Source organism: Cnephaeus nilssonii, assembly GCF_951640355.1.
Source record: "Cnephaeus nilssonii genome assembly, contig: SUPER_24_unloc_1, whole genome shotgun sequence".
Classification (NCBI taxonomy): domain Eukaryota; kingdom Metazoa; phylum Chordata; class Mammalia; order Chiroptera; family Vespertilionidae; genus Cnephaeus; species Cnephaeus nilssonii.
In genome coordinates, this window is record NW_027645571.1 from 126,129 (window position 1) to 153,621 (window position 27,493).

At 62.7% G+C, this 27,493-nt stretch overlaps 1 protein-coding gene across 2 annotated transcripts in view; it reads left to right on the top strand.

Moving 5' to 3' along the window:
• Positions 1-27,493, top strand: part of HERC2 (HECT and RLD domain containing E3 ubiquitin protein ligase 2) — a 71,592-nt gene that overhangs the window by 24,095 nt on the left and 20,004 nt on the right. For both annotated transcript variants that reach the window (XM_079800860.1, XM_079800861.1), the window contains 40 exons: positions 178-333; positions 773-876; positions 1,729-1,879; positions 2,355-2,569; positions 2,802-2,934; positions 3,021-3,148; positions 3,233-3,428; positions 4,071-4,204; positions 4,985-5,158; positions 5,310-5,446; positions 5,562-5,713; positions 6,367-6,558; positions 7,860-8,047; positions 8,596-8,788; positions 9,301-9,483; positions 10,180-10,361; positions 11,959-12,106; positions 12,344-12,540; positions 12,779-13,009; positions 13,884-14,022; positions 14,370-14,510; positions 14,917-15,059; positions 16,076-16,343; positions 16,452-16,588; positions 17,110-17,208; positions 17,851-18,019; positions 18,105-18,230; positions 19,498-19,606; positions 19,690-19,829; positions 20,723-20,913; positions 22,249-22,354; positions 22,439-22,530; positions 23,028-23,203; positions 24,389-24,500; positions 24,697-24,778; positions 24,876-25,019; positions 25,951-26,041; positions 26,785-26,962; positions 27,067-27,148; positions 27,216-27,387. In XM_079800860.1, coding sequence (XP_079656986.1) covers positions 178-333; positions 773-876; positions 1,729-1,879; positions 2,355-2,569; positions 2,802-2,934; positions 3,021-3,148; positions 3,233-3,428; positions 4,071-4,204; positions 4,985-5,158; positions 5,310-5,446; positions 5,562-5,713; positions 6,367-6,558; positions 7,860-8,047; positions 8,596-8,788; positions 9,301-9,483; positions 10,180-10,361; positions 11,959-12,106; positions 12,344-12,540; positions 12,779-13,009; positions 13,884-14,022; positions 14,370-14,510; positions 14,917-15,059; positions 16,076-16,343; positions 16,452-16,588; positions 17,110-17,208; positions 17,851-18,019; positions 18,105-18,230; positions 19,498-19,606; positions 19,690-19,829; positions 20,723-20,913; positions 22,249-22,354; positions 22,439-22,530; positions 23,028-23,203; positions 24,389-24,500; positions 24,697-24,778; positions 24,876-25,019; positions 25,951-26,041; positions 26,785-26,962; positions 27,067-27,148; positions 27,216-27,387 — 6,091 coding nt within the window. The remainder of the gene's footprint in view (positions 1-177; positions 334-772; positions 877-1,728; positions 1,880-2,354; positions 2,570-2,801; positions 2,935-3,020; positions 3,149-3,232; positions 3,429-4,070; positions 4,205-4,984; positions 5,159-5,309; positions 5,447-5,561; positions 5,714-6,366; positions 6,559-7,859; positions 8,048-8,595; positions 8,789-9,300; positions 9,484-10,179; positions 10,362-11,958; positions 12,107-12,343; positions 12,541-12,778; positions 13,010-13,883; positions 14,023-14,369; positions 14,511-14,916; positions 15,060-16,075; positions 16,344-16,451; positions 16,589-17,109; positions 17,209-17,850; positions 18,020-18,104; positions 18,231-19,497; positions 19,607-19,689; positions 19,830-20,722; positions 20,914-22,248; positions 22,355-22,438; positions 22,531-23,027; positions 23,204-24,388; positions 24,501-24,696; positions 24,779-24,875; positions 25,020-25,950; positions 26,042-26,784; positions 26,963-27,066; positions 27,149-27,215; positions 27,388-27,493) is intronic.

A 27,493-nucleotide genomic window follows, 5' to 3' on the forward strand; every position in this document is an offset into this window, starting at 1 on the left:
GATCCTGTGTCCTGGCTGGGCCCGCGGTGGGGGCAGTGCCAGCAGGCTGTGCTCCCTCCCGCCGTGGTGCGCACGTGTGTGTCCCTGTGTTTCTCACAGCGTCGGTTCAGGTCGTGATGCCTGCTGGTCTGCTGATGCAGGGCCCTGGTTTCTGTGTTACAGAGTCGTGTCTTACAGGTCAGAACTGCAGGAACAACGAGGAGGTGACCCTGATCCGCAAAGCGGACTTGGAGAACCACAACAAGGATGGCGGCTTCTGGACCGTGATCGACGGGAGGGTGTACGACATCAAGGACTTCCAGGCCCAGGCCCTGAGCGGGAGCAGCATTCTCGGTGAGCGCCTCGCTGCTCCACACCCTGAACCTTCCCGCGTGTCATCCTGAGCAGAGCCTCAGGCTTTCCTTTCGTGTGCTTATTTTTATTGAACTTCTCGAGGTTCCGTTGTTTATGCCGTTACATAGGTTTCAGGTAGCTCTGTAGCACATGCCCTGTACGTCTTACTGTGTGTTTACCCCAGAGTCTAGCCTTGGCTCCCCATTTTAAACTCTCGGTGACTCTCCTGTCATGGAACTCAGGGCGTTGGAAGAATTCCTCATCGTTTTGTGTGATTTGTTCCAACACAACTCACTGGCGCGTGCGCCAAGGCTGGCTGGCCCCGGCAGCCCTGGGAGAGGCTGAGAGGTCGCTCACCTGCCGGTCCGCCTCCTGGCACCGATTCCGTTTCCGTGGAGGGTGGGCCCACTGTGGAATCGGCGCATCCGCTCTCTTGCAGCTCAGTTTGCCGGGGAGGACCCCGTGGTGGCGCTGGAGGCCGCGCTGCAGTTTGAGGACACGCGGGAGTCGATGCACGCCTTCTGCGTGGGCCAGTACCTGGAGGTGAGGCTGGGCCGAGGCCTCTCGCAGGGGCGGGAGGGCAGTGCCCTGGCGCGGGAGACGGAAGTAAATGCACGTTGACTCATGGTGAGGTTTACACGCACTGCTCTGAAAACGTGACTTTTAAACTTGCCAACCTGTAAGAAGAGTAGACAGTTTCACACATAAAAGAGGTTATGAGCTCGTATAGAAGTTGCGAGTGGCTTGCGATCTTGATCTTAATGCCTGGCCATGTGTTTTGGGAAGAACTGCCTCGTGGCATAATTCCTTCTGGTAGGACATGTCCTTCACAAGCGCGTGAACGTTGGCGTGCGTGGCCTGGGTGGGTGTCTGGATGGATCCGGAGGCTGTAAGATGTGCTGAGCCTTGGGCAGGGCTGGAGCGTTTGTGAAGGGAAGTTAGCTTTGCTTGTAAGTTGTCTAATGTGACCACAGTTAGCAGGACTGTCGCTGGAATTCTGCCTTCTGACTGTGAATGCATGTACTTCCTCCCAAGGCCGGGGTGACGGACTCACAGCAGCACCGTCACTCAGACTTGGGTTTCTCTCTGGGCTGTTATGGGGCCGTTAGGGGTGGTGTCTGACGCAGGGCCCACTGTCGCTCCGGAAGCTGCTGGAGCTCCTGGGGCTGTTCTAGCAGAGCAGCTCTCCCACCGGGAGCCTGAGCTGCAGGCTGCGGGTGCATGTGGTTTATGTCTCCTGGCGGGAGCGCCGCTCGCTGCCGGGCGTGGGCGCGGGGCCCGAGCACCGTCTTCTTCCCGCCACACTCCTGGGGCGAGGACGGAGGCTGGTGCGCGTCTTGCTGTGGTGGTGGGTGGACCTGCTTTCTCAGCCTGACGACGAGTCCCCCTCCCCAGCCTGACCAGGAAGTCGTCACCGTCCCGGACCTGGGAAGCCTGTCCTCCCCTCTGATGGACACAGAGAGGAACCTGGGCCTGCTGCTGGGGCTGCACGCCTCCTACCTCGCCCTGAGCACGCCGCTCTCGCCCGTGGAGGTCGAATGCGCCAGTAAGAACACGCTCGCTCCCACTCACCGACCACGGCTGTTTCAGCGGAGCGTGTGTGCGGGAGTCGGTGGCGTTTGGAGAGCGCTCCTGAGTGCTGATCCCTGCGTCCGGGGAGAGAATAGAGGGCATCGGGTGTGCCTGTCAGGCTGGGAGGATGTTTTGGGAGCACAGTCCTTGAGAGACATCTGCAGGGGCACCGTCGGGGCTTTCGTGTGGAGTCCCTGTCCCGGGGTACGGGCTCCCAGGGCCTGTCGGTGCTGTGTGCTCTGTGGTCTCGCTGTGACGGCTGTCCTGGGTGGACGACGCCCACCTGCCCACGCTGCCCTTCAGGGAGCCCTCCCAAGCGTGGCGGAGCGCAGGGTGTGGGTGGTACCGGCGTCTGTGTCGCGGGGAGAGCTGGCTTCCCGCGAGCGTGCTGCTCTCGCTGGGGTTGGGGAGCGGCGCCTCAGGCTGCTGTCCGTGCGCTTGCTCCCTAGAGTGGCTGCAGTCGTCCATCTTCTCGGGAGGCCTGCAGACCAGCCAGACCCACTACAGCTACAACGAGGAGAAGGACGAGGACCACTGCAGCTCCCCCGGGGGCACCCCCGCCAGCAAGTCCCGCCTCTGCGCCCACTCACGTGCCCTGGGCGACCACTCCCAGGCGTTCCTGCAAGCCCTGGCGGACAACAGCGTCCAGGACCACAACGTGAAGGTGAGGCGCCCCAGGCGGGGGGTGTGTCGCTCAGGACTCCGAGAGGCCTGCAGCACCTGCTCTCCATCAGCTTCCCGGGCTTGGCTGAGGGTTCTGGGGAGGTGAGGGGGTCTGGCTCGATGTGCCGCGAGGTGTGGAAGCCTTGCTGGAGGCAACGCATGAGGCTGTGCCGGGTTAGAGCCCGCGGCGGCCCACGCGGTGCCGACAGTCGCCTCCGTGCTGTCTGTGGCAGGACTTCCTGTGCCAGGTGGAGAGGTGCTGCAGGCAGTGCCACCTGACCACCCCCATCAGCTTCCCCCCCGAGCACCCCGTGGAGGAGGTGGGCCGCCTGCTGCTGTGCTGCCTCTTAAAGCACGAAGACTTAGGTAGGACGCCGCGTGTTCGCTTCCGAGGCCTCTGACTCCCACGCCGGCCTCAGCGTCCCACCGGCCACTTTGTCCCTGTCTCCCAGGACACGTGGCGCTGTCTCTGGTTCACGCCGGCGCGCTCGCTGTCGAGCAGGCGAAGCACAGAGCGCTGCCCAAGTCGGTGGTGGATGTCTGCCGGGTGGTCTACCAGGCCAAGTGCTCCCTCATTAAGGTGGGTCCTCCTGCCGGGCTGTGCGGACGGTGGGCTGGTCGGCCGAGGGCCTGCGGTCACGTCATCTCTATCTCTGACGCGTAGACACACCAGGAGCAGGGCCGCTCCTACAAGGAGGTGTGCGCACCCGTCATCGAGCGCCTGCGGTTCCTCTTCAACGAGCTGAGGCCCGCCGTGTGCAGCGACCTCTCCGTGCTGTCCAGGCTGAAGCTGCTGAGCTCCCTGCCCCGCTGGAGGCGGGTCGCCCAGAAGATCATCCGCGACGGGAGGAAGAAGAGGGGTGAGGACAGGCGGGCCGGGTCAGAAGGGGCTGCCTGGGGGGCTGTGTTGGGTGGGTTGACCCTATGGCAGCTGTGCGCTCTGCATGACCTTTGACCTCAGCCCCAGTGCCCGTTAGGTGCGCTCATGGTTCCTCTTCCAGTCCTGCTTCCTTGTCCGTGAGCTCAGGCTGGAGTTTGCCTTTGGAAAATGCCTTTCTTTAAGTCAGAGGGACCCTTGGCTCGACACATGACGTGGCCTCAGTTTAAGTCGCAGCCTCGTGAACAGAGGTCGCTGCTGCTCCTGTGCAGCACAGCCTGAGTGTTTCCCAGAGGCCAGGTGCTCGAAGGCTGAGGGTCACCATCTGGCCCTCAGGAGAAGCTGGCCGCCCTGGGACTCCCTCTTTCTCCGTAGCACCCCCCTGCTCCCCCCCTCACCCCCGGGACTCCCCTCTTCCTCTGGGGCACTCCCCCATCCTTCCCCAACCCAGACGGCCCAGTGTCCTCACAGTGAGAGTGCTTGTGGTGCTTCTGTCGTTTGAACGTTTCAGTTCACAGTGAATTTTAAAACGTGTGTCCTTTACCTTTATGTAAATTGAAGACTTCTGGATTTAAAACTGCATTTAAGTAAATGGTTTTTCTAATGAATGATGCCTTCAACGTAGTTCCTAAGAAGCCAGAACCCACTGATGACGAAGGGAAAATTGGAAACGAAGAGAGTGACTTGGAAGAAGCTTGCCTTTTGCCTCACAGTCCCGTCCATGTGGACAAAAGACCCCTTGCAACTAGAGCCCCCAAGGTGAGGCATTGCCTGAGACTCAGGGCTGGCTGGTGCGAGTGTCCGTCGGGGAGAGAGCGCACAGCTGGCGAGTGTGTGGGCAGCTGCCCCAGTGCCGCCGCCTAGTGGTGCCCTGGTTGGGTCCATCCCTGGAGAAGTGCTGCTTTTCCCTTTTTTAAAAAAATCCTCATTCGAGGGCTTTCATGGATTTGAGAGAGGGAGAGAGAGAGAGCTCGATGTGTGAGAGAAACATCAATCCGTTGCCACCTCGACCCACAACCCAGGCTTGTGCCCTGACTGGGAATCGAACTCACGACCTCTTGGTCAATGGGATGATGCCCCGTTGACTGAGCCATCCCGTTAGGGCTTTCCTTTCCCTTTAGGAGCACATTGTGTCATTATTCATCCTCACACTCATTCACTCCTCCCTCCCTCACTTACTCATTCACTCACTCATCCATTCACTCACTCACTCGTTCACTCACTGATTCACTCGCTCATTCACTCGCTTGCTCACTCGCTCATTCACTCACTGTATCATTCACTCATTCACTCATTGAATGTTTCCTTGGCTTCCCTGTCCTGGTCCCATTCATGTGGATGGCCGTTTACTCTGTGTGCCAAGTTACCTCTTTCCACAGTGCCTGAGTGTGGAGACTTAGAATTCACTTATAAGCCTAGGTGTGGCCTGGTCATTCACCCCTTAGGCCTGCTGGCATCTGTGTCTGCCTTTCCTGGGGTCGCTGCTTTAGCCCAGGGGCGACAGCAGCGGGGACTCACGCGCCCGCGGTTCCTTTGCAGGACAAGTGGCAGCCGCTCCTGAGCACCGTCACGGGCGTTCACAGGTACAAGTGGCTCAAGCAGAGCGTGCAGGGCCTCCCCCCGCAGTCGGCTCTGCTGGGCACCATCGCCGAGTTCGCCCTCAGGGAGGAGCCCGTGGATGTGGAGAAGATGAGGAAGTGCCTGCTGAAACAGGTAACGTCCTGCAGGGCGCGCCCTCCCCGGCCGCGCCCGGGGCCCGTGACTCTCACCGGGGCCCGTGACTCACACCGGGGCCCGTGACTCTCACTGGGGCCCGTGACTCTCACCGGGGCCCGTGACTCTCACCGGGGCCGGTGTCTTGCAGCTGGAGAGAGCAGAGGTCCGCCTGGAGGGGATCGACACCATCTTAAAGCTGGCGGCCAAGGGCTTCCTGCTCCCATCCGTGCAGTACGCCGTGTTCTGCGGGTGGCAGCGGCTCATCCCGGAGGGCATCGACCTGGGGTACTGCTGCAGTCGTCCTAGTTGGGGCGGGGGGGGGGGGGGGGCCGGGGGCAGCACCCTGCTCTGTTCAGGTTGAAGGTCTGGCAGGCCTCCAATCAGACTCTCTCTCTGTAAGGGAGCCTCTCACGGATTGCTTGAAGGACGTGGACTTGATCCCACCCTTTAACCGGATGCTGCTGGAAGTCACGTTTGGCAAGCTGTACGCCTGGGCTGTTCAGAACATTCGGAACATTCTGATGGATGCAAATGCCAAGTTCAAAGAGCTCGGTGAGTCTAAGAGAACTTGCTGGTTCTCGGCTGCATTGAAATCGCTGCAGGAGGGACCCAGTGGCCACATGAGCGGGTGTCACGGTGTGGCTCCTGGTTGTGGGTATGGGCACTTGCAGGTGCCGATGTTTGCTCTGGGGCAGACTTCAGTCCCTTGGCACGTTAGAACGGTGACCAGCTGCTGCATGCTTTCTCAGATGCGAAAGAGAACTTCCAGAATCGGGCAGAAGATAGTCTTGTAGCGTCCTCACAGCTTCCCGTGCGTTCGCTGCCACCGTCCACCCTAGAGCGTGTGCTGGGGGACGTCACACGCCTGCGAGAGGCCAGGACTCGCTGTGGGAAGCGCCTGTTCTCGCTGACGGGATGCGTGGCCACAGGGCGCTGAGGAGGGTGCAGTGCGTCCTTAGAGGGTGGGCTGGCTGCAGAGCCAGGGTGGCAGGGTTGTCACAGAAGCACGGGCTCCCGCTGTCCACGGGAGAGCAGGAGTTTTTTTTTTCATCTTTATTGTTGGAAGTTGTACATCTGTCTCTTCCCCGCCATTGCCCTCTCCCGCCTGGAAAACGGTTTTTTTTAAAAAATTGCGAATGCTTTCTGCGTCGGGTGTGTCCTTGTCTCCACGCACAAGCCACTGAGGCCGTGCCGATGCCTTTCAGGGATCCAGCCCGTCCCACTGCAGACCATCACCAACGAGAACCCGGCGGGACCCAGCCTGGGCACGACCCCCCACGCGCGCTTCCTCCTGGCGATGCTCAGCATGCTGACCCTGCAGCACGGCGCGCACAACCTCAGCCTGCTGCTCAACTCCGGCACTCTCGCCCTGGCGCAGACCGCGCTGCGGCTCATCGGTGGGTCGGCCGCTGGCCTCCGTGGGGAAGGCCAGCACTTGCCTGGGTGTCTCTCAGCCCCTCTCGTTTATCTTGTTGTGGTGTCGTTGTCGGCACCAACGGTAGGAAAGGTGCGTCCCTTCCCGGTTCTTGGCACCTGGTCAGACGCTTTGGCCACAGGTGCTCAGGCTTCCTCCTGGCGGCCAGGCCCTCCTGGCGGGCCGTGTGTCTGAGGCCAGGGCCGCACTGCAGCGCACACTCGCTCAGGGTGGGTGGGAGCAGCGAGGGAGCCCTCCGGCTGGGTGTGTCACGGTCCCTCCTGGGCTTCAGGCTGGCGTCCCCGTTGCACAGGCCCTGGTGGGGGTTCTGGGTCTCGTGCTGCATCTGGACGTGTGGGGAGCATCGCCCCTCAGCGGCGTTCGCCTTTCGCTCCCTGAGCGTGTGCGCCTGCGTGCTCAGTCAGCACCACGCCCATCTCCGAGCAGCTCTGCACCATCTGCTGAGGTCGGGGGGCGCCGGCCTCCTGGGCGAGGGGAAGAGGTGCCCTGCCCTGTTTTGGGGCGAGTTAGAGAATTGGCCTCGATCCTTTAAACGTCCGGTGGAGTTGAGCATTAAGCCGCCTGGTCCTGGCCTCTTGGTTGGGACACGACCTCTTTCCTGGGGATGTGGGTCTGCGCACACTTCCTGTTGCTCCCTGGTCCGTTCACTGACGCTGCTAGGCCCTGGGCGTGGTGCCGGGTCTGCTCAGGTGCGGGCACAGCCTCCCGGCGCTCTCTGCCCGTGTCTGCAGAAGCAGAGGTGTGGTCGCCACGGTCTCCTATGGTTTTAGTTACTTGTGTCCCCCCTTTTCCTAATGTCTCCCCCTCCCTTCATAGCCAGCAAGGCCACAGGCGGCAGGGGGCCGGCTGCCCCTCCTGGGGTGGACTTGCTGCTTGAAAGTCCCAGGAAGCGTTGCTTCTCCCCAACACTCAGCTCCTGGTCGTCTGGGGCCGACTCCAGGGCCCCAGGGCCATCTGTCCTTCGCGCCCGACTCTCTCAGCAAGCAGTCAGGCTGTTCTAGAGAGTTTCACACGTAGCGGCAAAACGTACACGACACACGTGGATTCTTTCTTGTTTGAATATTACATGTCTCCTTTTCCCCAGCACATGCCCTCACACCCGTCTGTCCACCGGTCGTGCTCACATGCGTGCACACAGGTCCTTTGTTGGTCTCCTGCCTCCCCCGTGGAGTCTTTAGTGACCGCCTTCGTATTTGTCAACGATGGGAATGGGTGGAGAGGAGGAAATGGCAGGACCTGACTGGCTGCCGTTCTGCCCTGCAGGCCCCAGCGGCGACCACGTGGAGGAAGACGGGAACGTGTCTGCCCGCGGCGCCTCCGCCACCGTCCTGGAGGAGACGAGGAAGGAGACAGCGCCCACGCAGCTCCCAGTCTCGGGGCCCGAGCTGGCCGCCATGATGAAGATCGGAACCAGGGTCATGCGGGGCGTGGACTGGAAGTGGGGCGACCAGGTACTCGGGGGCGAGACGCAGGCGCCGCCCAGTCGGCTCTGCAGTCCTGACGGGCTCACTGGGTGGGAGGGGGGTAGAGCAGGTGGCTGCCTGCACTCGGGGCGGGTGCCCGGCAGGTGGCAGCTGTCGATGCTGCTGAGCGTGTAGAGGACGTGTCCTGCATAGGGACCCCTCTCGCAGCAGGCGGGCTGCGAGGAGGTGCTGCTCAGAGGAGGCCGGGGCCTGGCTCCCAGTCGGTGCCGGACAGTCAGCAGTCAGAGGAGACGCAGCTGCTGGTCTCGGGTTTCCCGTCTTGCGAAGCCTCGTGAGGGGCCGAGGACTAGGCACCAGGACCTCTGGAGAGCCTGGCCCGCGGCGGCCGCCGACCCTGCTCACCTCTGGGGCCGGCCTGGCGTTCCAGGTCGGGGTGCCGTGCGCGAGGCGTGTGGCCGACCAGGTTGGAGCTGTCACGGGCAGGAGTCTGCAGGGACGTGGCCGCCCTCCCAGCAGTGTCCGTGGGACAGGCCGCACGCGCCCCCTCACTGGTCTTTCTCTGTGTGACCCCGCAGGACGGACCCCCTCCCGGCCTCGGCCGTGTGATCGGGGAGCTGGGCGAGGACGGGTGGATCCGGGTGCAGTGGGACACGGGCAGCACCAACTCCTACCGGATGGGGAAGGAGGGCAAGTACGACCTCAAGCTGGCGGAGCTGCCGGCCTCCGCGCAGCCCTCGGCCGAGGACTCGGACACGGAGGACGACTCGGGTGAGTGCGGGCCCTGGGGGCCAGCCCTGGGGTGTAGCTCAGGTGCCGGCGCGTGTGCAGGGGGTGGGTCTCTGAGGGACTCTCGTGGTCGGAGGGAGCAGGGGGCGGGGGCTGGGCTCTGCAGGGTTGGGCCTGGTGCCCCCCAGCTCCCGGGGCTTCGCCGGGAGGGGAAGGTGGCCATTCAGGCCTCTCGTCCCAGAGCCCCGGCCCCCGGGAGCAGGCATTCCCTGCCTCGCAGCCGGCGTGGGGCGTGTGGGCAGCTGCCTCCTAAGGGGTGGGCCTCGCCGTCGTCTGGCGCTGCGCTGTCTGCTGAGGCGGTGTTACAGATTTCCTGACTTGGAAGCTGGTTTCCCTGCGGGAGGCGGTGGATGGGTCACAGCTGCACGGGAGGCGCTCCTCTTCCTGCAGAGCGAGCGGCCCTTCTGAGGAGCAGAACCGGGACGTGACGCCACCCGGACTCCCGTCAGGGCCTCCCACTCTGCGGGTGACTTCCTGTTCTGGGTGGTTTTCAGAAGCTGAGCCGGCCGACAGGCACATGCACCCCACGGCCATGATGCTGACCAGCACCGTGAACCTGCTGCAGACCCTGTGTCTCTCGGCCGGCGTCCACGCCGAGGTCATGCAGGGCGAGGCCATCAGGACCCTGTGCGGGCTGCTGCGCGTGGTGGTGGAGAGTGGGACCTCGGACACGACACGTACGCACGGGGCCGCAGGCGGGTGGTTGAGTGTGTTGTGTGTGAGAGTGTGTGTGCACGTGTGTGTGCACATGTGTGAGTGTGTGCATTTGAGTGTGTGAGTTTGTTATGAGAGACTAAGTGCGTGTGAGAGTGAGACGTGTGTGAGTAATTGGGTACGTTTGAGTGTTTATGAATGCGTGTATGTGGCTGTGGTAAAGATGTGAGCATGGCTGTGTGAAGGTGGGTGTGAGTGTGTCGCTGTGAGCCTGGGTGAGCTGGAGGGGGTGAGCAGGGGAGAGGGGAGACCCAGACCCGAGAGGCAGAGGCGTCTCATCGGAGCTCAGGTGGATGAAGCCCCTTCAGCTAACACAGACGCCTCGTACCTGGCCGGGCCATCCGTGTGCAGGTGAAATGGGATGACGTCATGGGGCACGTGGCGTTTAGATAACAGTGGGTGCACGCCACTGCCTGAGCCGTGTGACTGTGCAGCATCCGCTCCGTACCTGGGCCAGGCACCGCCTGTCCTTCCGGGGTCTCAGGCGCAAGGTGCTCCTTGAGACCCCGAGAGGCCGCCTCCGCGTTTCTCTCTGAACGCGTGCACTGGCAGCGTCTTTGCCAAGCGGCTCATTGTCGAAAAGCATGAGCGGGCAGGTTAGCTGCCGAGTGCTGAGTGCCTCGGAGCTGGCAAGCAGTCTGTGTCCTGTGTCCCCGCAGTCTCCCCCAACAGCGCCGTGTGCCGGGAGCAGCACCGCAGCTGGTGCTCGCTGGGCTTCGTGCGCAGCATCGCGCTCACGCCCCACATGTGCGCCGCGCTCAGCTCCCCGCCCTGGATCGCCCTGCTCATGCGGGTCGTCGAGGGACACGCACCCTTCACAGCCGCCTCGCTGCAGCGTCAGGTACCGTGCGGCATCGGGGCTCGGTAGCATCAGGGCACCAGCCCTCCCGGGCTCGACAGGTGCAGAAAGGGGTGACCGGCACAGCAGATGTGTTAAACCTGAGGCCTGAATGGTGTGCGCAGTGGTCTGGGCACGGGCAGCATCCCTGGCGCAACCAAAAGGGCCAGAGTCGATCTGAAGCAGGGGCCGCAGGTCTCGGCTCCCCGAGTGAGTTGCGCTCATTGGAGCTGGGGGTTTGTCTTGAGAGTGAAGTGAGAGGAATTATCTTCTAACTGAACAAGTACCTGCCTCTGTCATGTAGTTTACTAGAGGCCTGGTGCACGGAATTCGTGCACGGGGGGCGGGGCTGTCCCCTCAGCCCAGCCTGCACCTTCTCCAATCTGGGATCCCTCTCACAATCCAGGACTGCTGGCTCCCAACTGCTCGCCTGACTGCCTGCCTTCCTGACTGCCCCTAACTGCTTCTGCCTGCCAGCCTGATCACCCCCTAACCACTCCCCTGCCAGCCTGATTGCCCCTAACTGCCCTCCCCTGCAGGCCTGGGTCCCCCCAACTGCCCTTCCCTGCAGGCCCGGTCACCCCCAACTTCCCTCCTCTGCAGGCTTGATCGCCCCCAACTGTCCTCCCTTGCAGGCCTGGTCCCTCCCAATTGCCCTCCCCTGCTGGCCATCCTGTTGTGGCCATCTTGTGTCCACATGGGGGCAGGATCTTTGACCACATGGGGGCAGCCATATTGTGTGTTGGGAGTGATGGTCAATCTGCATATTACTCTTTTATTACATAGGATAGAGGCCTGGTGCACGGGTGGGGGCTGGCTAGTTTGCCCTGAAGGGTGCCCATGATTAGGGTGGGGGTTCCCTTGGGGCGTGGGGTGGCCTGGGTGAGGGGCCTGTGGTGGTTTTCAGGCCAGCCATGCCCCCCGGCGACCCAAGCGGATGCCCTGGTATCTGGGGTTTATTTATCTTCTACAATTGAAACTTTGTAGCCTGGAGCGGAGTCAAGCCTCCTGCTCGCTCTGTGGTTGCCGCCGTTTCGGTTGGGATTTATTTATCTTCTGTAATTGAAACTTTGTAGCCTTAAGCAGAGGCCAGTACAGGCCATGGCTGCAGAAGCTTGGCTTCCTCCATTACCGGGGAAACCCAAGCCTCCTGCTCGCTCCGTGGCCACAGCCATTTCTGTTGGGATTTGTTTATTTTCTATAATTGAAACTTTGTAGCCTTGAGTGGAGGCCTGGGCCAGCCAGGGTGTGCGGAAAGCTTGGCTTCCTCCATTGCTGGGGAAACCCAAGCCTCCTTCCTGCTCGCTCCGTGGCCACAGCCATCTTGGTTGGGTTAATTTGCATACTCGCTCCTGATTGGCTGGTGGGTGTAGCAGAGTGGTGGTTAATTTGCATGTTACTCTTCTATTAAATAGGAATTTTAACCCTTCGTCATCCATAGCATTCATTGATGCAGTGTCCTTGGCTGTGAAATAATGAGTACTAGAACCTTCAAGTGGTTAATTCCATTATAGGGACAGACAATGAAGAGAAAATAAAATTCTCACCTCTGTGTGTCGGGTAGTGTTCTCTCTAACGCGGCCCTTTGATCACCGCACAGATCCTGGCCCTGCACCTCCTGCAAGCGGTGCTGCCCTCGTGGGACAAGGCCGAGCGGGCCGAGGACATGGAGGGGCTGGTGGAGAAGCTCTTTGGGTTCCTGGGCAGCCTGCTCACCACCTGCTCCTCAGACGTCCCATTCCTCAGAGGTGGGCGCTCCGGTCTTGGGCCTGGCTGGTACACGGCGGCCATGGCACTCCTGTTCTGTCCTGAGCCTGGCTGGTGCGCGGGCGGCCACGTAGCTCCTGTCCTGGGCGTGGCTGGTGCGTGGGTGGCCACGTAGCTCCTGTCCTGGGCCTGGCTGGTGTGCGGGTGCCACGTAGCTCCTGTCCTGGGCCTGGCTGGTGCGTGGGTGCCACGTAGCTCCTGTGCTGTGCTTCTTTCAGAGTCCACCCTGCGGAGACGGAGGGCCCGGCCACAGGCCTCGCTGACGGCCACGCACAGCAGCACGCTGGCGGAGGAGGCGGTGGCCCTGCTGCGCACGCTGCACTCCCTGGGCCAGTGGAACGGCCTCATCAACAAGCACATCAACTCGCAGCTGCAGGCCGTGTCGCGCAGCTGCGGGCCCACGCCTGCCGGCGGGGTGGGTGCCGGCCTGACGTCTCCCCGTGATTCTAGAACCCTTTCACTTACCCGTTCAGTTGCCCTTTAAGATGCCGTGTGCTTGTTGAGTGACGTGTTTCACTAGAGCGTGACGGGGTAGTGAGGGAGTCAGGAAAGGACGGGTGAACCTGGCCCTGCTGAGAACGGTGGGTGCAGGCGGCTCGCTCCCCGGCCGTCGTCAGCGTGTGTCTGTCTGTCTGTCTGTCTGTCTGCACCAGGCCCTGCTGGAGGACTGCCTCCCCGATGCGGACGGCCCCGAGGTGGGCGGCCTCATGGCCGTGCTGGCCGTCATCGGGGGCATCGACGGCCGCCTGCGCCTGGGGGGCCAGGTTGCGCACGAGGAGTTTGGGGAGGGCACCGTGACGCGCATCACCCCGAAGGGCAGGATCACCGTGCAGTTCTCGGACATGCGGACGTGCCGCGTCTGCCCGCTGAGCCAGCTGAAACCGGTAGGGGCACCGCGCGGTCTGGCCGTGCTGAGGGGCTTCTTGCTGGCACGGGCTCTGGCGTCGGGGCTGCGGGCCGGCAGTTTATGACTCCTCCCCGAGGCCATTGCTCTGCGCGGGGCGAGGGGGCTCCCGCAGGCTGGGCGACCAGCAGCTCCCCGGTCTCAGCCTTGTGAGTGCGGGGGAGGACTCCTCACCAAGGCTGCTTCCTGTGGGAGGTGCTTCCTGCTGGCGTGGGGGACAGGCGTGTGCAGCAAGCAGCCAAGCCGCCTCCGTCTGTGACCAGGGACGGGGCGGTGTCCTTACTGCTGGGCCAGACGCTGCAGCCGCCTGGTGCTCCTATAAACGCCACGTTGTGGGAACACACACGACAGTGCCTTACAGGGCACAGGAGAGGCTCTGTAGGTCCTCACCACCCCGACGGGATCACTGGTGACAAGGTGACAAGGAAAGAGTGAGGTCATATCTACCGTACATGTACGAGTCTTTTCTTTGTCGTCTTTTTTTTATGAGATTCTTTTTAAGTATATGTTTATTGATTTCAGAGAGGAAGGGAGAGGGAGAGAGAGAAACATCAATGATGAGAGAGAATCATGGATCAGTTGCCTCCTGCACGCCCCACACTGGGGATCGAGCCTACTACCTGGGCATGAGCCCTGACGGGACTGAGCCCAGGACCCTTCAGTCCGCAGGCCGGCGCTCTATCCACCGAGCTAAACCGGCCAGGGCTTTAACGTCATCTTACAAAATTATTTTCAGTCAAAAGACTATGGACACGCGAGGTCTTTCAGAACTAGCCCCGTGGCTGTGGTAACTTCCAGGACAGCTCACGTCCCGTTGTCTGGGCCTCCTGGTGAGGGTGCTGCTCTCTCCCCAGCTCCCCGCCGTGCCCTTCAGCATCACCAGCCTGCCCTTCACGGACCCCATGCTCGCGGTCTGGGCCCAGCTGGTGAACCTCGCGGGCAGCAGACTGGAAAGGCACAAGATAAAGAAGTCGCCCAAGCAGGGGTTTGCAGGTGAGTGCGCTGTCGGTCTCGGGGCTCCGGCGGATGGACCCCTATGGAGTTACAGTGGGCGTGGCGCGTGGGCGGCTGCTGAAGGGGGATAGGTACAGGAGGGACTCGGTGCCGGGCGTGGCCTGCCCTGCTTCCGGGCCAGTGTCTCCTCCGAGTCTCCACTTCACAGCGCTGGCTGGGGGCACGTGCTTATCCACCACACACGTCCACAATCACTCACCTTCCCCTGCTGGTCACTGTGCGTGAGCCCGTCTGCGGGTGGTCAGGCTCGATGCCCGAGAGGCGCCTGGGTCCTCCGTCCCCTGCAGCGCTGGGCCCGCCGCGCCCGCTGACCCTCCCTCCCACAGGCCCGGTGGACCTGGGCCTGCTGCGGCGCCAGCAGCTGAAGCTGTACGTGCTGAAGGCGGGCCGCGCGCTGCTGCCCCACCAGGACCAGCTCCGGCAGACGCTGGCCCAGCCCGCCGTGCAGGAGGCCCCCGCGCAGGCAGGTGGGTGAGGGAGGCAGTGCCCGGAGGGGAGGGGCGGCCCTAAAGGTGAGGAAGACCTGCCGCCCGGCCCGCCCCCGCCGAGCAGGAGCCACGTGGCCACTGCCCCCTGAGCGAAGACTGAGGGTCGGCGGGAGGGAGGGGCGCAGGGCTCTGCCACCGCCACTGCCAAGGGACCGGGGCCCGCAGCACTGACGGCGGCACGGGCGGTGTCTGAGCAGCGCAGGCGTGGGGGGGGGGGGGATGGGGAGGATGGATCCGGGCGCAGCGACAGGGCGAGGAAGGCCGAGCCCAGAGCAGGAGGCTCTCTGGCGGCTGTGGCTGGGCTCAGCCTGAAGGTGTGGGTCTGGCCTGTGGTGGGTGGGAATCCGTCGGTTCACGCGCTCGGGCGTGCTCTGTTTCCACCCAGATGACAGCACAGCCGTGTCCCCGGACCTGGGGGACATGTCCCCCGAAGGCCCGCAGCCCCCGATGATCCTGCTGCAGCAGCTGCTGGCCGCGGCCACCCAGCCGTCCCCGGTGAAGGCCGTCTTCGCCCGGCAGGAGCTCGAGGTACCAGTCCGCAGCTCTCGCCCGGCCCGTGTGTGTTTTCCCACCGACAGGTTCCTTTCTCCTTTTCCCCGGGGCCGGTGCCTCATGCGACCCCGGGACAGGCTGGCGCCCACCCCGCGCCCTCCGTGGGCGAGTCACGGGCCCTCGTGCAGCTGAGCGCTCGGCGTTGTGTGAGCTCTCGGACTCTTCCGCTCTAGTTGAGGCAGCCGTGGAACCGCACGGCTGGCGCGAGCACAGAGGGCTGAGGCTGGCCTCCTTGTGGACGCGGGCGGATGAGGTGAAAAGCCACCAGATGCAGCTGGGTCAGACGCCCCGCTGCTCACGAGGTCTTGTTCCAGGAAGTGCCGTTGGGGAAGGAGCTCCTGCCCACGCATGGGGCCTGGCTCGCTTGGTCCACTGCCCAACGCCTTTCCTGGGCCCTCGGTCACTGCCCAGCCGGGCCCTCGCCTGGTGCCCCCAGCAGCTCGGGGCCGGCTGGGGCTGGGCCTCCGGAGAGAGGCCCCGGGGCCAGGTCTGTGTGGCGGCAGCTGTCATGGCCCAGCCTCTCGTGGAGACTAGGTTTTTTAAACACTCGTTGCGCGATTCGTAAGAAAACCCGGGTAAAACAGGCGAGGACAGAGCGTGGATGCTCGCTTGGTCAGGCAGAGGCACCGCCAGGAGCCCTCAGTGACCAGGACCCTGCGGGCAGGGGTCCCCAGCGAGGAGGCATCTGCCTCTGCCCCATCCCCCGTGATGGGTGCCGGGGGTGGGTTTTGGGGGAACGGGACGCCGTGACTGACATGAACGCCAACCACCTGTGAGGTCTGAAAACCTAGACACGACAAAAGTGGCCTCGGCATGGTGTGTGTCCCACTGCCTGCATGCAGGGGGTGCTGGGAGGAGGGAGGGCAGTGGGCCGCCCTCAGGTCGGGAGGGGCCGTGTCCCAGGGAGAAGAGGCCTCCTTGGGGGGAGCTCAGCCCCATCCTGGGCTGCTGCCCCCTCGGCGGCTCTGACCGCACAGCCCGGTCCTCCGCAGGCCGCCGCCTTGGCCGTGTGCCAGTATCTGGCCGTGGAGTGCGCCCACCCGTCCAGCCCGGCGTTCGAGGACGGCAGCTCCAGCGAGGCCAGCACGCCGGTGCCCGCCCAGCACCTGCGCCCCGTCAGAGCCAGGAAGCGAAGGCAGTCGCCCGTGCCCGCCCTCCCCATCGTGGTCCAGCTCATGGAGATGGGGTTCCCGAGGAGGAACATCGAGCTCGCGCTGAAGTCGCTCATGGGCGCCTCGGGGAACGCTGCCGGCCTGCCAGGTGCTGTGCTCCCGGGGCTCCCCCGGCGCCCTGTGCGCTGGCTGACCTGGCGGTGCTGGCGGCCGAGGCTGGGGCGGGGCGCCACGCTCACTGTGTGTGTGCTTGCAGGCGTGGAGGCCCTGGTGGGGTGGCTGCTGGACCACGCCGACGTGCCGGGCACGGACCTCTCGGACCCAGACACAGGGTCTGAGGACGGCTCCGACGAGGACCTGCTGGAGGACTTGGACGACACAGCCTACGCTCTGGTCAGTGCCCCAGCGCCCCCGCCCCCACCGTGCCCACCTGTCCTGGGCTCCAGGCTCCGCCGGGTGTCTGTGGTCTGCCAGGCATGCAAGGACGCCGAGGCCGGCAGGGCCTCCTGTGGCTCAGTGAGCACAGACCCTGCCCCCACACCTGGGATGCCGGTCGCGGCAGACAGCGCTCTGTGAGGGAACCGTGTGTGCGTGCCGCCTTGACCTCTGACCTGAGCAGGTGGTTTCGTGGGGATGGGCGGTGCCTCAGAGTGTCTGTGCTCCGGGCTCCGAGAGCCCCCGCCTGCGGGGCTGGTGCTGCTGGTCTCGGATGCGGGTCTGGCTCTTCAGGGGCTCAGAGTCCCCCCCACCCCGTCTTTCCGAGCGAGGCCTTCTGCTTGCGCCCCCAGATGAGTTGCTGTAGGGAAACCGGTGACTGTTCCCACTGGGTCTTCATAGTGTAGGTTGCACACAGTGCCTCTCAGGTCCGTCTGTGTCGCCGTGTTTTAAAGCGTGCTTGACCTTTCACTTCACAGTCTTCCGGTGCCGTGGTGACGGAGAGCCAGACGTACAAGAAGCGGGCGGATTTCCTGAGCAACGACGACTACGCCGTGTACGTGCGGGAGAACATCCAGGTGAGAGGCCGCGGGGCGAGCAGCATGTACCGTGGAGGCTGTGGCCTGGGTGGGTGGGGGCAGGGCCGGGGCGGGGAGCAGGGCCGAGCCCCAGGCCCAGCGTCGCCTGCCCGGAAGCCCTGCTTGTTGGTCTCTAGTGGCCGTCGGGCCCGCGCTCACCCCTGTGGGCCCGGCTCTGCCATCCCTCCCACCTCACTGCCGGCGTGCTCTCTTTGGCGTGAAGCTGCCACGTCAGCGGTTGCTCTGTCACGGTTTATAGAGGAAAGGAAGGGACGTGCTGGGTGTCCTGAGCGGAGATGGTGCCCTGTGCGTACGGGGGCACCAGCCCTTTCTCACGGCCGACACGCGTGTGCCCTCGGGGCTTGGTGTGCCCCGGCCCTCCTTCCTCTTGGTCGGGGTGTTCCTTTGTGTGACCACCCAGCTCTGCTCGCTCCCTCGCCTTATGGCACAAGGGGGCCCAGGCTCCCCGGGGCGCTTCCTGCCCCAACCGCGAGCCCGCGGCTTCCCCGGAGCGCTGGTTCCGCTCAGCGAGAAAGGCTTGGTGCTCCGTGGGGAGGAACCGTCCCGGGAGCAGTGACGCTGCTCGCGCGGCCACCTCCTCGGCCGCACGCGGGGCTGACTTCCCATTGGTTGTCACTTGAGGTGGGCATGATGGTGCGGTGCTGCCGGACGTACGAGGAGGTGTGCGAGGGAGACGTGGGCAAGGTGATCAAGCTGGACCGCGACGGGCTGCACGACCTCAACGTGCAGAGCGACTGGCAGCACAAAGGGGGCACCTACTGGGTGCGGTACATCCACGTGGAGCTGCTGGGTGAGCCCCGCCTGCGCCCCGCGCCCCCGCCCCCGGCCCAGCAGCGCCCGCCGTGCTCACCTCGGCTCCTCCGTCGCATCTCTAGGCTACCCTCCCCCGAGCTTCCCCGCCCACATCAAGATCGGAGACAAGGTGCGGGTCAAAGCCGCGGTGACCACTCCGAAGTACAAGTGGGGCTCCGTGACGCACCAGAGCGTGGGCATCGTGAAAGGTAACGCCCTGACGGCAGCGCCAAGTGCTCGCTTTCTCAGCTCACGGAGACTGTTTCCTCGCTTACGGGGAGAGGTGCGTGAGGAACGCCGGGGCACGCCAGCCGGGCTCTGTCGTCCTGCTCCCGGCGGGGCCCGTCGTGGCAGTGGGGAGGGCGCGTGCCCCGGAGCTCAGGGCCTCTGCGGACACTTGGGGGAAGGTTGAAGGAAGCGGGGAATGCGAAGAATGGGAAACGCAGGAAGTACTCCCCAGAAGGCAGAGAGGATGGAGCAGGAGGAAGTTCCTGGAGGAGGCAGGGGGCCCTGGCCGCCGGGCGGGGCCTAGCTGTTGGTTTGGAGCGACTTGAACTTGACCAGACGTGCCTGTGGTTCTGTGACTCGACCCGGCCGTCCCAGGGTGGCCTGTCTGGGATGCTCTGTCCAGCAGCCTGCCCAGCGGCCCGTGTGAGCGGCTGGCCAGCTCCCTCGGACTGGGGCCATTTTTCCCTTTTTCTGCATGCTTTATAGAAACGCCGGACCAAGTTTACGAACGGAAATGTGCGAGTGATGGGAGGAAGGGACTGGAAACACAAAACTCCGTTTACGCTTGACGTGATGTTGAGGTTTTAGATCAGACAAGTGGCATACTTTAGCAGGCACGTGTGTCCGCTTGGACAGTTGCGTGAGAAGTTAAATTAAGTATGCGTGCGCTTTAATTTTACCTGTAAACTCCTTCCGTCCATAGACAAGTCCCGCTCTGTTCTGAGCATCATGGAAAACGCTCCTGCTGCGAACAGCGGGTTAGCCACACCCTGCAGTGCTGCCCGGGCAGGGCAGATGCTCACACTTTAGCTGGGCATCTTTCTCAGCAAAGAGCTCTAAAGTCAGGCCCGGGAGACTTGAGGAATAAGAACCTGATGTAGACGCGAACGCTCCGAGTGAGCGCTCGTCCAAGGGCGAGGGGTGACTGGATTGCCGTGGCTGTTCCCGGGCGCACTGCATGGGGCATGGGGTCGTGAAGAGCCAGCCAGCCTTCCTGCGGGGAGGTCAGGGGTCCAGCTAGAGAGCAGCGCACAGTGAGCCTCCGTGGGCCTGATGCGTGCCCCAGGCCCCTCCGTATGTGAAGTGACTTCTGGCGCACGGGCTAGCTGGTCCTGGCGTGTCACAGGGCTCGGAGAGAGGCTCTCCGCGTGAGACCTCCATGCCACGTAGGACGTCGCACGGTGAGGGTGGCCTCAGCTGTGGGTGTGGGCGCTTCTGGAGCAGGCACCCAGGCATGTCTGTCCCCAGCCTTCAGCGCCAACGGGAAGGACGTCATCGTGGACTTCCCGCAGCAGTCCCACTGGACCGGGCTGCTCTCCGAGATGGAGCTGGTGCCCAGCGTGCACCCCGGCGTCACGTGAGTGTCTGTCGGCCGCAGGTCGCGGGGGGCTGGCTCTCGTGGGAACGAAGGGCAGTACGTGACCTCCTCTCCTGAAGCAGGTGCGACGGCTGCCAGGTGTTCCCCATCCACGGGCCCAGGTTCAAGTGCAGGAACTGCGAGGACTTTGACTTCTGTGAGCCGTGCTTCAAGGCCCGGAGGCACAGCCCCAGGCACACGTTCGGCAGGATCAACGAGCCAGGTGAGGCGGGGCCGGCTCCGAACGGGGCAGGACGGCACCACTGTGCTCTGTGCTCCTCGTGCCCGCGTGTGTGCCGTGAGCACCCCGTGTCCACGGTGGGGCCGGAAGGACAGCCTGCCCGCAGACGGTGGGGGCCACGGGAACTAGAGCCACGGGGTTTGTTCGCTTGTGTTTCGCCCGGCCGATGTGGCTCAGTGTTTGAGCATCAACCCATGAACCAGGAGGTCAGGGTTCGATTCCCAGTTAGGGCACATGGCCGGATTGTGGGCTTGATCCCCAGTAGGGGGTGTGCAGGAGGCAGCCGATTGGTGATTCCCTCTTATCATTGATGTTTCTGTCTCTCTCCCTCTCCTTTTCTGAAATTAATATGTATATGTGTGTATATGTATGTGTACAGCCTCTATAATAAAAGGCTAATATGCAAATCGGTGGAACAACCATCGCTATGACACACACTGACCACCAGGGGGCAGATGCTCAATGCAGGAGCTGCCCCCTGGTAGTCAGTGCACTTCTACAGGGGGAGCGCCGCTCAGCCAGAAGCCAGCTCATGGCTGGCCAACACAGTGATGGTGGCAGGAGGCTCTCCGCCTCTGCGGCAGCGCTAAGGAAGTCCGACTAACGGCTTAAGCCTGCTCCCCGAGGGCTCCCGGGCTGCCAGAGGGATGTCTGACTGCCAGTTTAGGCCCGATCTCCCGGGGAGTGGGCCTAAGCCAGCCGGTGGACATCCCCCGAGGGCTCCCAGACTGCAAGAGGGTGCAGGCCGAGCTGAGGGTCCCCCGCACTAGGGTGCGGGCCTCTAGTGTATGCATAAAGGAGGAAGCTCCTCACTGTGTACCATGCTTTGCTTCCTGGTGTGCAGCACACACTCTAACGCTTGTCACCGCCCTCAGGACAGTCGGCCGTCTTCTGCGGCCGCTCAGGAAAGCAGCTGAAGCGGTGCCCCAGCAGCCAGCCGGGCGCGCTGTTGGACAGCTGGTCCCGCATGGTGAAGAGCCTGCACGTGTCCTCCTCCGTGAACCAGGCCTCGCGGCTCATTGACGGCAGCGAGCCCTGCTGGCAGTCCTCCGGGTCCCAGGGCAAGGTAGGGCGGCGGCCCCGGACCCTGTCCTGACGCCTCACCTCAGAGCTTCCTGTGGACGTGGAAGCCACTCAGTCATATTGCTTCCGATGGCCCATCAGGGCTCAGTGCACACTTCAATTTATTATTACTAGAGGCCCAGTGCACAAATTCATGCACAGGTGGGGTGGCTGGCCCCTCCCCCATCAGGGTTGGGGACTGCCCCCACCCCCTGATCGAACTCTCGGTTGAACTCCCAGTCGAGGGGACAATTTGCATGTTAGCCTTTTATTATACAGGATTATACTTTATTAATTTTTAAATCCCCACCTGAGAATATTTTTTCCATCAACCTTCAGACAAGAGTGGAAGGTAGGGAGGAGGGGAGGAGAGAGGGAGAGGGAGAGGGAGAGGAACTTGTAAGCGAGAGAGACACATGGACTGGCTGCCTCCTGCACATGCCCAAACCGGAACTGGGGACTGAATCTGCAACTGAGGTCCGTGCCCTTGACCAGGAATCGAACCTGAGACCCTCAGGTCTGCAGGACAACACTAAACAGCCAAACCTGCCAGGGCAGTTTCTAATTTTTCTAAATACACCATCCAGTTTTCTTTTTTTTTTTTTTTAAACTGATGTTTGTCTTTTTTTTTTTTTTTTTTAATATATTTTATTGATTTTTTACAGAGAGGAAGGGAGAGGGACAGAGAGCTAGAAACATTGATGAGAGAGAAACATCGACCAGCTGCCTCCTGCACACCCCCCACCAGCGATGTGCCCGCAACCAATGTACATGCCCTCGACTGGAATCAAACCTGGGACCCTTCAGTCCGCAGACCAACGCTCTATCCATTGAGCCAAACCGGTTTCAGCCACCATCCAGTTTTCATTGTCCGAGGTTTTAAACAATATGGGTGATAGTTTTTGTCTAACGACCCACTAGCAAGAGGTGTAACGGGGGTCATGTTTTACTCCACCTCCTGCAGCATCCCGTCCCAATGCTGCTCTTATCAGAAGTTCCTCTCACATGTCCTAGCACACGTGTTGGCCTGTGGAATGTTGTGTGTTTGCACTTATGTGGGGGGGGGGGAGATCACAGGGCTACGCAGGGCAGATGTGGAGCAAGGGCTCTCTCCCCACTGGACTCGTGTTTTCTGTGGCCCACGTCTGAGGGCTGTCAGGGACCCCCAGGTCAGAGCCTAACCCGTTTCTGCTCAGAAGCGAGGGAGGGAGGAGCTCGGAGGAGAGGCTGTCTCAGGCCACACGATGGGGTTTACAGTCCGTGCAGGTTCAGCTTTACTGGTGGGATCTTAGCTAAAGTAGAGCTGGACCTTACTGACGGGGGTTGCTTTTTGTTTCAGCATTGGATCCGCTTGGAGATTTTCCCCGACGTCCTGGTTCACAGACTGAAAATGACCGTCGACCCTGCGGACAGCAGCTACATGCCCTCCCTGGTCGTGGTGTCAGGTAGCCGAGGGCGTGGGCTCCGCGTGCCCTCCGTCAGAGAATGAGATCTCCTGGTCTGATGCTTCGTCTCCCTTCCTGTCCTAGGCGGGAACTCCCTAAACAACCTCATTGAGCTGAAGACCATCAACATCAGTCCCACCGACACCACGGTGTCCCTGCTGAGCGACTGCACAGAGGTGAGTGACGGGCGGGGCCGTCTCCATGCCTGCGTCGTCCTCACCGCGGTGGGAAGTGGCCTGGCGCCCCGCAGGCACCCGGCACGTGTGCCGCTCTCATCTGAGCACGATTTCCTGCGGCCACGGGGTCCCGACGCAGGGCGCGTCTTCACGCCGAGGGGCCTCCAGGCTGCGCTGAATAGGTCGTAGGCTGTGATTGCTCAGTGAGGGGACGGAGTCCTGGGCTCTGCTCTGTCCCCTCCAGTGGTAGGCAGTCACGTCTGTCACGTCTGAAGCATCGTGAAGGCAGAGGCTTGCCGGCCACACAGCGGGCTCGTGGCACCTCATGTCTGTGAGACAGACCCTGAGTCCCCGGCCTCCCACCCCGACCTGCCCCCCGACTGGGGGGTCTCCGGGTCGTAGGGACAGGATGCACCTTAGCACGCGTCCACGCTGCCCCGTCCTCGGCACTCGGGGAGGGCGTGGCCCCGGGTCTGCAGCTCCCGGTGCGTGTCCAGTACCACAGGTACATCGAGATCGCCATCAAACAGTGCCGGAGCTCGGGCATCGACTGCAAGATCCACGGCCTCGTGCTGCTGGGGCGCGTGCGCGCGGAGGAGGAGGACTGGGCCGCCGTGCCCTTCCTCGCCTCCGACAACGAGGAGGAGGAGGACGAGAAGGGCGGCGCCGGGAGGTGAGCGCGGGGCCGGGGTTCGTGCCGGGTCTCCGGGTGGCGAGGACACCCCGGCGTGTCGGGCACATGCGTCGTGTGCTGACAGTTACCGATCGATTTAACTCAGGGAAGTGTTGGGTGTAGAAACGCATTGTGTTTAGGAAGATGCCTTTTAAATAAGGAAATAAAAACTTAGTCTTCCTGCCGGAATCACAGTTAACCCTGGCGTATACCCTGTAGTTCCCTTTTAGCTGTCCCTACCTGCTTCCTGTGGGCGTGGCATGGCATGGGGAGTATTTGACAACTTGCTTTGCTGAATACTTGATTGTTTACTTTTAAATTGAAAGTTTTGTTATAAGATGTACATAAAATTTACCACGTTGACTTAGAGAGGGAGCAAGGGAGAGAGAGGCAGAGAGAGACATCAGTGTGAGGAGAAACATCGATCGGCTGCCTCCATATGCACCCCACCGGGGGTCCAACCTGTGCCTGTGTCAGAGGGGAGCTCTCCTACGTCCCCCCACACCCTGCAGCCCTGTCTCGGGAAGTCGGCGGGACTGGGCCTGGCCTCTGGGACCTTGGGTTCCGTCCCAGCTCACAGACAGCAAAGCGCACGGAAGCCAAGAACCTCGAGCACAGAAGGAGCGCGTCAGGCATCAGGCCCGGGTGCTGTGTCCCGAGGTCGAGGCGGCGTGCTGCCGATGAGCCCTGCAGCGCGGAGGGCAGGAGGGGCCTCCATGGGCCGCCTACTGGACGCGGTGGCAGCCCAGCTGGCCGTGCGCTGGCAGAGCAAACAGGAAGAGCGCGCCTCGGAGGCTCTGGGACGTCTGCGACAGTCTTTCTCTGGGGAAAGCGACCTGGCCCGTGTCTGGGCTTGGGGACATGGCCACAGTGCCGGCCCACTGGGCTCTTCTCCAGGGATGGTAGGAGCTGTGTGAGGAGGCGCCGGGCGGCTGCTCGTCTGCAGGCAGCTGTGCTGCTCGGCACAGAGCTCTCCACCGGAACAGGCGGGAACTGAGTCCCTGTATGCAAAGCCGTCGGGCGGGGAGGCAGGCATCTGAGCTGTGCAGGCTGATTCCTGGGTGACTCGAGGCTCACGGTGTTAGGACGTTGTTTCCGATGGGAATCAGCGAGCCGTGTGCTCCGGGCGGCTTTCCTTGTCGCTCTTAAACATTTTCCATCTCAACGGCCCTTCTCCTCCGGCAGCCTCATCAGGAAGAAGGCTGCGGGCCTGGAGTCGGCGGCCACAATCAGAACCAAAGTGTTCGTGTGGGGCCTGAACGACAAGGACCAGCTGGGCGGCCTCAAGGGCTCCAAGGTACCTGTGCCCGGAGCTGTCTCGGGGGGGGGGGGGGGGGGGGGCGGGGAGGGCTCCGCACACCGGCCAGCCTCGGGCCCCGTGTGCCCAGAGAAGTGACCTCTGGTCAGCGTCGTCATGCCAACCGCGTGACTCCTCGTGTCGTCTGCTATGTTACTGGTCGTCTTAAAGGTTTTACTAAAACGTCCTGTCCCAGATAAAGGTTCCTTCGTTCTCGGAGACGCTGTCGGCTCTGAATGTCGTGCAGGTGGCGGGTGGCTCTAAGAGTCTGTTTGCAGGTATGCTGCCTCCTGCATGAAAAACGGGTCCCTTGTGCTCCGCACCGAGAACCCGCAGTGGTGTCTGAGCTGAGCTCTGTCCCCGCTCTGCCCGCAGTGACCGTGGAGGGCAAGGTGTACGCCTGCGGCGAGGCCACCAACGGCCGGCTGGGGCTGGGCATGTCCAGCGGCACCGTGCCCATCCCCCGGCAGGTCCCGGCGCTCAGCAGCTACGTGGTCAAGAAGGTGGCCGTGCACTCAGGTACCTGCAAACCTGGGGCCCTTCAGCAGCTCTCTCTGAGGGGCCTCCCGTGCCCCACCCCGGCTCGGCGACCCAGCGCCTCTGACCCCGCCTGCACACGCTGTGGGGGGTGTCCTTGCTGGGGGAGGGCCTGTCGCCTTTCGAGCCCCAGTGGGAAGAGAAGCCCTTAGAAAGGCAGCTCCTGCCGCTCGGCCAGCCCTGCCAGCGCTGTGTAGGCCTGAGCAGGGGACTGCGCTGTGTCTGTACAAGAGTGAGGCTCACACCTCGAGGCAGAGGCCCCGGGACAGAGGCCGAGCGAAGGGCACGGTCCGTTTTCGCTGAAGCCTGGGGTGGGTCCTGGCCAGTACAGCCGCTCTGTGCCAGGTCAGCGGGCCGGTCCTCTGTGCCCACCCTCAGGGACAGCTGGCCGCCCAGAGCCCCGCCTGTCCCATCTCTGTCTCCGTCCCCTCTGGGCAACCTCAGTGCTGCCCTCCCCTGGTCCTGCCAGTGAGGACGAGGCGGCGGGAGCCCAGGAGCTGGCAGGGAGGGCCCAGGCCCGGGGCGGGGGGAGGGCTGGGAGGGTCCTCGTGGGGAGAGTGCAGGGAGCGCCTGAACTGCCGGTGGTGGCGTTTGCTTAAGTGACCCCGCGGGCGTCTCAGACGCGTGCTCTCCGGGCATGTGGTGGTTTGCCTGGTCACAGACCTGCTTGTCCTCCTCTCCCCTGACGAGTGGTCTTCACAGACAATGCACAGGAGCCCGTTAACAAGGTTGTTTTGCTGCTTCTTTGCAAGTGAAATTCTCAGATTTCAACTTTGTATCTTAATAAAAGCTCCCTTAGTCTACATATTTGTCCCCTGAGACGTGCATGCTGCACACCGGGCAGAACGAATGGGTGGTTACCTGTGGCCTGTGTGTGCCCACCTTTGAGAGCCCACACCTTTGTGAATTGCAGGCGGCCGGCACGCCACGGCTCTGACGGTCGACGGGAAGGTGTTCTCCTGGGGCGAAGGGGACGACGGCAAGCTGGGCCACTTCAGCCGCATGTAAGGGCCCTTCCCTCGCCCTGCCGCACAGAGCCTGTCACCAGCACCGTGGCGCAGGCTTGGCGTGCGGTTCTGCAGAGGAGTAAACAGGACCTTCCTCGTGAGAAGGGGACTCGAAGCTGCCTTAGAGCAGCAGCTGTGAGCGTGCCTTCGCCTCCCTGTTCTGTATTGAAGGCTGGGTCCTGTTACGTCGATCTGTCCGTGTAGATCTGTCCGTGTAGATGTCCTCCTCCTTTTCCTTTTTTTTTTTTTTTTAATATATATTTTATTGATTTTTTTACAGAGAGGAAGGGAGAGGGATAGAGAGCTAGAAACATCGATGAGAGAGAAACATTGACCAGCTGCCTCCTGCACACCCCCTACCGGGGATGTGCCCGCAACCAAGGTATATGCCCTTGACCGGAATCGAACCTGGGACCTTTCAGTCCGCAGGCCGACGCTCTATCCACTGAGCCAAACCGGCTTCGGCCTTTTTTTTAATCTATCTTTATTGACTTCTGAGAGGAAGGGAGAGGGAGAAAGAGAAACATCCATCATGACAGAGTCATGGATCAGCTGCCTCCTGCACGCCCCCCACTGGGGATCGAGCCCGCACCCCGGGCAGGTGCCCAGACCAGAAATTGAACCCTGGACCTTCAGTCTGCAGGCCGACGCTCTATCCACTGAGCAACACCAGCTAGGGCTCCTTTTTTCCTCTTCACACACGAGCCGGGTTGGTCAGGCACGTTGCTCGTTTGCTCCAGGAACTGCGACAAGCCGCGGCTGATCGAGGCCCTGAAGACCAAGCGCATCCGGGACATCGCCTGCGGGAGCTCGCACAGCGCGGCCCTCACCTCCAGCGGCGAGCTCTACACCTGGGGCCTCGGGGAGTACGGCCGGCTGGGGCACGGGGACAACACGACGCAGCTGAAGCCCAAGATGGTGAGCGCCCGCCTGTGCCGGCCTCGGGAGCGTGTGCTCGGGTCTGGACAGGTCTCCCCGCTGCCCCAGAGCCGTGCGTGACTCTGTCCCCTGTGGTCGCGCAGGTGAAAGTCCTCCTGGGCCACAGAGTGATCCAGGTCGCCTGCGGGAGCCGAGACGCGCAGACACTGGCTCTGACCGACGAAGGTGAGCCGGCCGCGCTCCGTCCCGGGGTGGGACCCTGGGACCCGGCTGAAGGTTCTCCCTCCCCCAGGCTTGGTGTTTTCCTGGGGCGACGGCGACTTTGGAAAGCTGGGCCGGGGAGGAAGTGAAGGCTGTAACGTCCCCCAGAACATCGAGAGGCTGAACGGACAGGGCGTGTGCCAGATCGAGTGCGGCGCCCAGTTCTCCCTGGCGCTCACCAAGTCGGGAGTGGTGTGGACGTGGTAGGTACCGCCTGCCCCGCCGGTGTGCGGGCCATGCGGGCGTGCGCCCTCTCCGTGCCCGGGGGGTGCTGAGCCTCTCGGTCCCTGCTCACTGAACGTCTGCATC